Genomic DNA, 11,470 nt, shown 5'->3' with positions numbered 1-11,470 from the left:
ACCCAAAAAAAAAAAAAAAAGAAATGAAAGTAAACCAGACAATAGCTCAAAACTACATGAAGAAACAGAGTACAGGTAAAGATTAGTATAAAGGAAAGTACAAAGGACAATACATTTTTTGTTTGTAATTCTTAAAAACTTGTGTAATTGAAAAGACAACTGCAAAAATCATCAATCTGTGTTGATGGCTATATATCTGTAAATATACAATTTGCATGATGATAAAAGCACAAATGAGGGGGAAGGAAACAAAGCTGTATTAGACTCAAATTTTTTTATACTACTGAAATTAAGTTGATATTAATTCAACTAGAGTGTTAAGATATTAATCACAAACCTCAAGGTAATCACTAAGACAACAGCCACGCATTGCTAAACAATGGTATACGTTCTGAGAAATGTGTCATTAAGTGATTTTATTGTCATGTGAAAATCATAGTGTGTACCTACACAAACCCAGAAGGTATAACCTTCTACACACCCAGGCTATATGGTATATAGCTCCTAGGCTACAAACCTGTACAACACATTACTATATTGAAATACTGTAGGCAACTGTAACACAATGGTATTGTATTTGTGTATCAACACATATGTAAACACAGAAATGTCCAGTAAAAATACAGTATTATACTCTTATGGGACCACTGTTGTATATGTGGTCTGTTGTTGATTAAAATGTCATTATGGGGTGCATGACAGTAACTGCAAAAAGCGTAGTAAAATAAACAACAAAAAGTAAAGTGATACATTAGAAAATGTCTATTTAACATAAAGAAGGCAGTAATAATAGAGGAAGAGGGAAGACAAAAAAATAAGATGTTTAAAAAAAAGACATGTTAAAAAGTAGCAAAATAGTAAGACATAAATCCCACCTTACTAGCAAAAACACTAAATATTCTAAAAAAAAAAAGAGATTGGGAGAATGAATCAAATAAACAATCTAATTATACAGTGTCTACAAGAGACTCACTTTAGAGTCAAAGACACAAAGAGACTGAAAATAAAGGGGTAGGAATAAAGATACACGATGGAAACAATGACCAGAAGAGAGCTAGGCTGACTACACTAACATCTGACAAAACAGATGAAATAAAAAGTCATTACTAGACAAAGAATATTGTATAATGATAAAAGGCTTAATCCATTAATAAAGCATGGTAATTATAAACATATATGCATCTAACAGAGTCCTAAAATATGTAAGGCACAAAAAGGATAGAATTAAAGGGGAAAATAGACAATTCAACAATGTCCAGAGCAGGCAAACCTGTATAGGTAGTAGATTACTGATTAAAGGGACTGAGGGATGGGGGAAAGGAAGGAGATGGGGACTGACTGCTAATAAGTACTTCTTTATGGAGTGATAAAAATGCTCTGAAATTAGAATAATTTAAATAAGACTATCTGTATCTCTCCTGGATTTTTAAAAAGTTAACCTTCAAGTAAACAGAAATAATGAAAAGGTTTTCAGAAAAAAAAGAAATGGAAACTATCAACTAAGTCAACTCTCACTCATGGGTCGACTTTAAATACTATATGCTTCATGTGTTTTTTAAAAATATAATTTCCACTAAGGAAACAAAGTAATTTAAAATATTAGCACAAGCAAAAACTCTTTACATAATTTGTCATAATGTTAAAGACTTTTTTAAAAAAAGGTCATAATGCAATTTAAGATAAAAACTCAAATGAATATGAAGCTTAAGTAATCTGGAGCTGTCAACGTTTATAACAGTCAAACAAATCAGGAATCATTTATGCCTATTAACTATAGAAAAAATAATGAAAGTCTAGGTGGTCCAGCCTCACTGAAGAATCAGATCATTACCTGTCCACAGCTACGACCACACTCTGTGAACTGGTTTCACCAACCGATTCCTGGAAGCTGGCCATCTGCCTTTTATCAACTCCACCGCTCACCAAGTTACCTGAAACATGATGCACAAAATCAGTAGTATTTAAATGCAGCCAAGTACTTCAAACAAAATATCCAGATGCATCAATATGTAGAGACTAGTGACATGAATGAGAATGGTTTCACAGGCAAAAAAAAGAAAAAAGAATCCTCACTGATGATAAAATAAAACTAAACTTACATTTTAGCATTTGGCATACATTCTTATTGTAAGTTCTCTTGTTTGTACCAATCACTTCCCTTTCTCTGTGGTCTTTTACATTTAGGAGAACAAATCAGAATCAACTGCTACTAATGCAGAGCTCCTAGAACATGTAACTACTCAGGCCTGAAGAAAGCTTGGTGCATGTTACAGGATTTCATTCCAGTAAACTTCGCAAGCACCCTGAGAAGTGGGTGCTATTACAACCCCCATTTTAGCTGGGCATGGTGGCTCACGCCTATAATCCCAGCACTTTGGGAGGCTGAGGTGAGGGGATTGCCGAGTCCAGGGGTTCGAGACCAGCCTGGACAACTTGGCAAGATCTCATCTCTACAATAAATAAAAAAAATTAGCCAGGTATGGTAGCGTGCGCCTGTAGTTACAGCAACCTGGAAGGCTGAGGTGGAAGGATCGCCTGAACTCAGCAGGTTGAGGCTGAGACAGCTATGAGTGCACCACTGCACTCCAGCCTGGGTGACAGAGTGAGACTACAACTCAGAAAATAAAATAAAATAGGAAGATAGTCCCTATCTCATTAGGTTATGAGGAGGAAATGAATTAAAACATATAAACCAAGGGCTCAGAATGCAGCCTGGCACATTTGCTTGCCCTATTTACTATTATTATTATGCTGTTATGTTATGTAGCTATTATCATGTTATTTACTGTTATTATGTTATGTTATTATATTACTCTCAAACCAATATATAGCCAGAAATAATTCTACTTGCATAAGAATACTATTTAATAAAAGTCCCCCAATGGATGTGGAAAAAATGCTGAATCTATCCTTTAAAACCTAGAGACACACACATGCCCCTCTATTATCGGGCACTAGAGCTGTAGCCTTTTTAAAGCAAACAGCTTTTCTCCTCAGTAGAGTTATAGGTACAGTGACAAGAGTAATGTAATGCACTCTGCTGATATTGGTGAAATGAAACACTTTACTCAACAATGTAATCACAAGAGAGCTGAAGCAGCATGTCCACTTCATTCATAAGTACAGTCTGCTGCACATGAAGAAGAGATCATTTACATGACAGTCTGATGAGACAAGAGGGGTTTCACTCTTTAAATTAGCTAATCCGTGACAGCCCACGTGGGGCCTGGTGTCTTACCAAGGCCAAGGCCCATGAACTCTTCTCCTGCCAATGTGTGGCCCTTCAGGCTCCCTTCTCTTTCACGCCCGGACCCAGACAAGTAGCGGGTCTTCACACCAGTTCCTATCAGCTGAGCGAGCTCCAGCTGGCTGATGCATTTCAAGATCTAATGAAAAGAAGGCATGAACAAATAAGTTCCCACTTTACAGTTTGAAAAGGGGCATCTTAAGTTAGTCATTAAAGAAAAGTTGGTACATTGGAGACATTTATGCAAATAGAGATGTTTAGGCCATACAGAGGTTCATGCAGATTTGTAAGTGCTCAGTAATGAGAGAAAAAGTATTGACTAGAGCAGGGGATTCTACCCATCATGCCTCTCAGTAAGCGCACCACTTAGTCTGACATAGCATTCCCACATCCCTTTCCACCACACTCCCCCTAAGACACAACAGACCAGCCTGTTCTTTTTTTTTTAGTTGGAGTCTCACTCTGTTGCCCACGCAGGGGTGCAGTAGCACGCTTATGGCCACTGCAGCCTCAACCTGCTGGCACAGGTGTTCCTTCTGCCTCAGCCTTCCAAGTAGCTGGTACTACGGGCACGTGCTACCATGCCCAGCTCATTTTTTGATTTATTGTAGAGACAAGGTCTCACCAAGTTGTCCAAGCTGATCTCGAACCCCTGAACTCAGGCAATCCTCTTGCCTAGGCCTCCCAAAGTGATGGGATTACAGGTTTGAGCCACCATGCCCAGCCTACATTGTCCCTTATAGCTTGCCATCTCTGGTCCCACCCCAGGGTCTTTTCACTTGCTGTTGATGATGCCTGGAATGTTGCTTCCCCATGGCTCACTCCTTCAATTTCCAGCTCAGACAATAGTATCCCCCTCAGAGAGACCTTCCCTGACTACCCTGAGACCACATCTCCCATCATTACCCCCATCACACTTTTTTTTCTTAGTGCATACCACTTTACAAACATTATACCATTTGTTCTCTGCCTTAGGTGCCAAAAGGGTGGTAGCTCTGTCCTGTTCACTGCTGAGTGCCTAGCACTTGAAAGAGTTGCACTATTACTTGGTTAACTGAAGAAATAATAAGTGCCTTAGGGTAAGCATGCAGGGGAGGTAAGCACCTCCTGGCCCTGAGGTGCTTCTGACGCTTGAGTACACATACCTGTACACACACAAACTTATCTGAAGCTTATCTGAAGAAACAGAAACTGGCCCCATCTTCTACCCGAGGAAGCACTAGCTACGCAAAATTTATTAAGGAATAGCACACAGATCTCCAGGCCCAAGGAAACTTCATATGAACTTAGGATGAAAGCTGAGTGCTGCCTTTCTTGCTGACCTTACAATCCACCCACAGAGTACAGAACTCCCCTATACCACTGAGCACCAACAAGTACTTTTACTTATAAATTGCCTTCCTCTTGACTGAAAAATAGACTTAATTTCATCAAAGAAAACCATCCCCTGATTTCTTCACACAGCATACTCCTAAATTATTACCAGTAAACTATTAATGCACTGTTTTCTTTGTTTTATTTTGAGTTGGAGTCTCACTCTGTTGGCCAGGTTGGAGTGAACCTGCTCACAGTCACCGCAGCCTTGACCTGCTGGGTTTTGAGGATCCTTCCACCTCAGCCTTCCAAGTAGTTGGAACTACAGGCATGTGTCACCATGCCTGCCCAATTGATTAAAAAAAAAATTATTTATTGTAGAAACAAGGTCTCACTATGTTGCCCAGGTTGGTCTTTACCTCACGCAATCCTCTTGTAGTTCCAGCTACTTGAAAGGCTGAGGCAGAAGGATCCTCTGAGCCCAGCAGGTCGAGGTTGCAGTGGCCATGAGCGTGCTACTGTATTCCAGCCTGGGCAAAAGAGTGAGACTCCAACTCAAAAAAAAAAAAGAAAAGAAAAATGGAACTAACCAAAAGAGATTAGCACTGAATAAAAGGGATAAAAGGAATGAATAAGAGGCAATTCAAAGAGACACATACCTCATGCCAAGAATTCCCCAGGTAGTTGCCGTCGGTGTGAGCCACTGTGATAAGGGTCTTGATGGTGTCGATGTTCTTCTGCTTCATTTCTGTGATGCTGGAGCTGGCTGTGAGCAGGGAGAAGCGAGCAAGAGCCTGCACATAGGCGTCTCGTTCCAGCTGTACCGAAGCCCATGAGATAAGAGAACACCGTGACTCAAAATCATTTTCACACTGCAGGGAGGAGCCCTGGGCTTCTCTGAGACCTTCCATGTGCAGACTGTCAGGCTTTCTGCACGTTAACATGCCCATCATTCATTCCATACTGATGTCCTCCTGCCACCAGAACATCCCATCGTGGCTTACTACAAACTGACACATCTGAGAAGTAGCTCTCTCCTTTCCAATGGACTTCAATCAAACTTATCTGACCTATGTTCCATTCTCTCTGTTGAACGCTAAGATTGTCACATACATTCTAATATCTGCAACAATCCTGCAAGGTAAGTCTATATTTTCTTTTCTTTTTGAGCTGGAGTCTCACTCTGTCGCCCAGACTGGAGTGCAGTGGCCGCTCCTGGCCACCACAGCCTCGATCTGCTGGGCTCTGGTGATCCTTCCGCCTCAGCCTTCCGAGTAGCCGGAACTACAGGCACGCTCTACCATGCCCAGCTAATTTTTTTTTTTGATTTATTGTAGAGATGAGGTCTTGCCTGCCCAGGCGGGTCTCGAACCCGCGGGCTCAGGCAATCCACTCACCTCAGCCTCCCAAAGGCGCGGGATTACAGGCTGAGCCACCGAGCCCGGCAGTCTACATTTTCAAGTTTATAAATGATGTCTTAGGGAGAAGTTAGCTGGACCAATGTCACATGATTGGAGAAGCAGCAGAGCCAGGTTTTAAAACCCAGATTGCCTGACTTCAAAGACTGCAGTGTTGGTACAAAATAAAATGTTTAACGATAAAATAAATGGGAACAGAAGACTTAGTTTTTCAGAACAAATAGGTGTAACTTCTTAATGACTTAGAAAGTGATGCATGGGATTGACAACCTCCTGATTTCATAACAGTTTAAGAGTTATATTTAATTTGTTTGCTTCAATTTTTCAAGATTCAAAAGGTCTGCAGACATATTTATATTGCACTGAGTTATTTGTTTCCCCAGAGGAGAATTGGAAACACAGGAAATTGTAATAGATTCGAACCTTAAAAGGAAAATACAATATTTTTAAGTACCAGAGCAGACAAGTTAGGCAGATGCATAGGAAACTGTTTTGCCAGGTCCAATCAAGTAGCTTGGATCCCACCTACACTTAAAGAAAGTTTGAATCCAAATCTCCAATTATTTCCCCCCCTAATAATCAACTAGTACAAAGCTACTGATTTCTTCTCAGTGGGCATCAGTAAAATGTTTGCTTTGACTTGATTAGCTGGAAATGTTTTACAGTTTCTAAGTCTTGCCAAGTCTAGAAGAACACAACACACCACTATTTCTGGAGTGTTGCTGACTTCCACCCACCTGCATTCCAAAGATACAGGCAATTCGAATGGCACATCGGATGCCTTCTAAACACAGGGAGGCCACTTCAGTGTCATCACAGTTCTGTAATCCAATGCTGTAGGCTGCCAGCAGTGGCGTCCACACCAGCTATCAAGGCAGGAAGGTTTCAGTAACATCCAGAGTTCTGGTATGGAAGAAGCACTTAGAGACTACACTGTTAGAGGAACAGCCAGGATGCCAAGTTCACTGCTATTTTGATTTCAATCTATTGACAATATAAAAGAGTTCCTCCTAAGCTATGGTCACAGCTATTGCTATAAATGTGCTACATACTAAACATATATTTCAAAAGAAAGAACTGCCAATGTATGGCTAGTGTGCCACCACGACATCACTAGTAAATCTCAGAATACTCCGTTCCCTGATGAATCTATAGGTGGCTTGATAGTCCTTCTTTACATAGTTTACCAAGTAGTCGTTATCAATCAGAGGCTGGCATACAAAATAAAACCCAAAAGCGATTTATGTTCTATAACTTAGTTTACTGAAAGATCTCTAATTTAAAATACTTAGACTTTACTTTTCTTCCACCTTTATTGAAATTCCTTGGAAATAAAAGGTCACAAAATTCTAAAATTGATCACTTAACAGGACACTGACAATTACTATAAAAACATATTCGAGGTTTAGAAGTGGTAGCTCACACCTGTAATCTGAGCAATTTGGGAGGCTGAGGCTAAAGGATTGCTTTAGTCCAGGAGTTTGAGACCAGCCCGGGTAACACACTGAGACCTGTCTCCACAAAAATAAAAATAAAATAAAAATTAGCCGGGCATGGTGGCATGCACCTGTATTCCTGTAGCTACCTGGGAGGTTGAGGCAGAAGGATTGCCTGAGCCTAGGAGGTTGAGGATGCAGTAAGCTGTGATTGCGTCACTGCACTCCAGCCTGGGTGACAAAGTGAGACCACAACTCAACAACAACATTAAAACATAAAAACATTAGAGAAGCCAGGTATGGTGGCAGGCACTTGTAATCCCAGCTACACAGAAGGCTGAGGTGAGAGGATCACTTAAGCCTAAATGCAGCCTGGGCAATCTAGCAAGACTTCATCTCTTAAAAAAAAATTAAAGAAAAATGATGTGCTATATATATAGAATATATATCTTTTCTAGACATTTTAAAAATAGAGAGCCCTCAGGCTACTGTCTTTTTCTTCCATCTAATCTCATCTACTATACTAACCCTAAGGCCACTGGGATAATATCCCAATACAACTGTCCTTTTATCTTTTGCCTGAATAATTATTAATTCACTCAACGTCCCCAGTTCTCATAGCAATCCTGTATTTGGCCCGGTTTTACAGATAATGAACAGAGGGAGAGGTTAAATAACCTGACCAAGGTAATACAGCTACCAAGTGGCAAAGCCAGGACTCAAACCCAGCCACTCTGCTGGCAGAGTCCACAGCTGGTGCTGGCACTTCCCCAGCATCATCCAAAAGGATGTGCAGGAAGGACTTGCTTGAGTTACCATTCAGACAGAAGCATCCAGACATGTCCTTTCCTCTCCTCCATCTCTTTACCACTGTAACCTCACCAGTGAGCTTCCAGCTGGCCAACTCCAGAATCAGGCTTAGCCACAGGTGCTCTAACTTCTCAGAAACTCACTTTGAACATTGGCCGGACGTGATCCAAGTGAGTAGCACTTGTAAACGGGGCTTTGGCGTGGCTAACGGCTTCCATCAGAGCTTTGGCTGTTTTAGCCATCTGCTCCATCTCCAAATTATACAGGAGCCGTCGCTGCTTTTCACTAGCTACATCTGTAAGGAAGTAAGAGCATGGTACGCACAGTTAACACTTACCAAGTGCTTGTGATAGGCCAGGCGCTATTCTAAAGGAAGCACAGTGATTACCTCCCAAGTCTTCCCACCACCTCATGCATCTGCTACAAACATTATTACCATTTTACAGGTGGGAAAAGTGAGGCAGAGAGGTTAACTCACTTGCCCAGGGTCATAAAGCTAATAAGTAGGAGAGCTGGGACTTGATCCAAGATGGTGTGGCTTGAAAGCCTCTGCTCTAGACCACTGCACTCTGCTGCCTCTTAGAGAAACTGACAGTTGCATAGGGGCCTTAACTAACAGAATTCTAACCAACCTGGGCACAGTCACCACTGGAATTAAAGCAAAATTCTAAAGAACACCTTTTTTGGGTAATTTAGCTCTCAGATTACTTATTTTAAACTCCCTCTTGTTCCTAGTCACAAATCTAGCAAGGTAGTGATATTATGAAAAAAACCCAACATAATCATAATAATTAATCAAATTTCCTATTGATATCTAGATATGCAAATTAGTACTTAATCATGCATTCTGATACACTCAAAACTTAGAATGGAAATCATTTGCCAGTAGACCTTACTCTGCTTAGTGGATTTGGTTGCAATTGTATGCTCCTTTGTTTCTTTCATTGCAATCTTCTTGCCTTCTATCTCTTCATAGATGCTTGAAAGATATTCTTCTGGTAGATCTTTACTATCATTAATTCCCCGATTCATTTTAATATATTGCTCTTTTGTCATTTTATTTTTTACCTGAAATTTTAAAAAACAAAAACCATAAAAAACATCCAATTACTCAAATAAAGCTACTTATTTAGCTACTACAATGTACACATTAAAATCTTTTACCTGAGGACTGTGCAAGTCTGTAGTGAGCATAATAATTGAATATGCCAGGACATAGGCAGTATCGGCACTAGCAAACAGAGTTTGTCTGGAAGAAAAGATTTCGAATATCAACATTCATGGCAACGAGGTTTGGAAGGTGCAAGGCTAATTAATAGGGATCTAGTTCACTGATCCTCTGATTCCAGTTAAGGTAAGTGGTTTCATGCAATATGTGTCAGATTTTAGGCTTATTTCAATAAAGCAGCTGCAAGTCCTTTCTTTTTTTTTTTTTTTTTTTTTTTTAGCTGAAGTCCCACTCTGTTGCTCAGACTAGAGTACAGTGGCATACTCATGGCCACCCCAGCATCAATCTACTGGGCTCAGGTGATCCTTCTGCCTCAGCCTTCCAAGTAACCAGAACTACAGGCACATGCTACCATGCCCAGGTACTTTTTTGGATATACTGTAGAGATGAGGTCTCGCTAAGGTACCCAGGCTGTTCTTGAACCCGTGGGCTCAGATAATCCCCTCACCTTGGCCTCCCAAGGTACTTGGATTACAGGCTTAAGTCACTGAGCCCAACCACAAGTCCAATTTTTAAAAAGACCTGAAAGGAGCATCCAGGGCCAAGTGCAACAAGTGAGCACAAGATGTCAGGAGATCCTCACATTTGATGCCAACCCTAAGAGTAAGTCCCTCACCACAGCCGACACTAGTGCCTCACATGCCTCTCTCTGGTCCTATCCCTGCGCCATGCAACATGCTGGCACCAGAGAGAAAGATGACTGGAACTGCTGCTTAGTTATTTACAGTTTATATTATTCATTATTTTATACACATATGTATTTTTAAGCTTTTTATTCTAGATTCAGGAGGTATACATGCATATTGGTTACATGGACATTTTTTTTTTTTTTTAGTTGGAGTCTCACCCTTGTTGCCCAGGCTGGAGTGCAATGGCACACTCATGGACACTGCAGCCTAGACCTGCTGGGCTTAGACGATCATTCCGCCTCAGCCTTCCAGTAGATGCACGCCACCACGCCTGGCTAGTTCTTGTGATAGACCTTGTAGAGACGAGGTCTCATCAAGTTGCCCAGGCTGATCTCGGGCCCCGAGGCTCAGACAATCCTCTCGCCTCAGCCTCCCAAAGTGCTGGGATTACAGGCTAAGCCCCCGTGCCCAGCCATATAGACATATTGTGTAGTGGTGGGGATTGGGTCTCGGGGGGCCCATTCACCAGATAGTGAACATTGTGCCCCATAGGTAGTTTCTGAAACCTAACTCCTCCTCCCCTCCCCTTTATTGGTGTCCCAGTATCTATTATTTCCATCTTTGACCATTTAGTCCCACATATGAGTGAGAACATGCAGTATCTGGTTTTCTGTTTCTGAGTCAGTTTACTTAGGATGATGATCTCCAGCTCCATTCATGTTTCTGCAAAGGACATGATTTCATTCTTTTATATAGCTGCATAGTCTATATATACTATAGTATATATAGACGACATTTTCATTATCTACTGGTAGATGGGCATTTAGGTTGACTCCACATCTCTGTAATTGTGAACTGTGCTGCAATGGAGCAGGTGTCTTTTTTATATAATGACCTCTGTTTCTTAGGGTAGATATCCAGTAGTGGGATTGCTGTATCAGGGTTTCAGTCTTGTTGCCCAGGCCGGAGTACACTGGCACAATCATGGTTCACTGCAGTCTTGTCTTCCTGTATTCAGGAGATCCTTCCGCCTCAGTCTCCTGAATACATGGGACTATAGGCATGTGCCATCACACCCAGCTAATTTTTTTTTTTTTTGGTAGAGACAGGTCTTGCTGTGTTGTCTAGGCTGGTGTTAAACTCCTGGCCTCAAGCAATCCTCCTGTCTTGGCCTTCCAAAGTGCTGAGATTACAGATGTGAGCCACCACACTCAGCCTTCATTATACCATTTAACAGTATAAATACAAAGGAAAATATTTATGGTGTTCTAAACAATATGTTAGTAAAGACTGACTTTTCTGCCTTAGGCAAGAAGAAAAAGACAAAAATATGTGGATATATGCCTCATCATACGTGAGGCTGAAGCAAAAAAAAAAAAAAAAAAAAA

General features: G+C 41.0%; 1 protein-coding gene across 2 annotated transcripts in view; it reads right to left on the bottom strand.

The window, feature by feature from the left end:
- Positions 1-11,470, bottom strand: part of ARFGEF2 (ADP ribosylation factor guanine nucleotide exchange factor 2) — a 94,344-nt gene that overhangs the window by 52,609 nt on the left and 30,265 nt on the right. For both annotated transcript variants that reach the window (XM_021714395.1, XM_008061932.2), the window contains exons 14-20: positions 9,390-9,474; positions 9,122-9,293; positions 8,369-8,520; positions 6,717-6,845; positions 5,221-5,379; positions 3,239-3,386; positions 1,832-1,931 (exon numbers count right to left, since the gene is read on the bottom strand). In XM_021714395.1, the coding sequence (XP_021570070.1) occupies positions 1,832-1,931; positions 3,239-3,386; positions 5,221-5,379; positions 6,717-6,845; positions 8,369-8,520; positions 9,122-9,293; positions 9,390-9,474 (945 nt within the window). The remainder of the gene's footprint in view (positions 1-1,831; positions 1,932-3,238; positions 3,387-5,220; positions 5,380-6,716; positions 6,846-8,368; positions 8,521-9,121; positions 9,294-9,389; positions 9,475-11,470) is intronic.

This window comes from Carlito syrichta, unplaced genomic scaffold, assembly GCF_000164805.1.
Source record: "Carlito syrichta isolate Samal-C Ts95f unplaced genomic scaffold, Tarsius_syrichta-2.0.1 Scaffold305642, whole genome shotgun sequence".
Lineage (NCBI taxonomy): Eukaryota > Metazoa > Chordata > Mammalia > Primates > Tarsiidae > Carlito > Carlito syrichta.
This window is presented reverse-complemented; position numbering and strand designations above follow the sequence as displayed.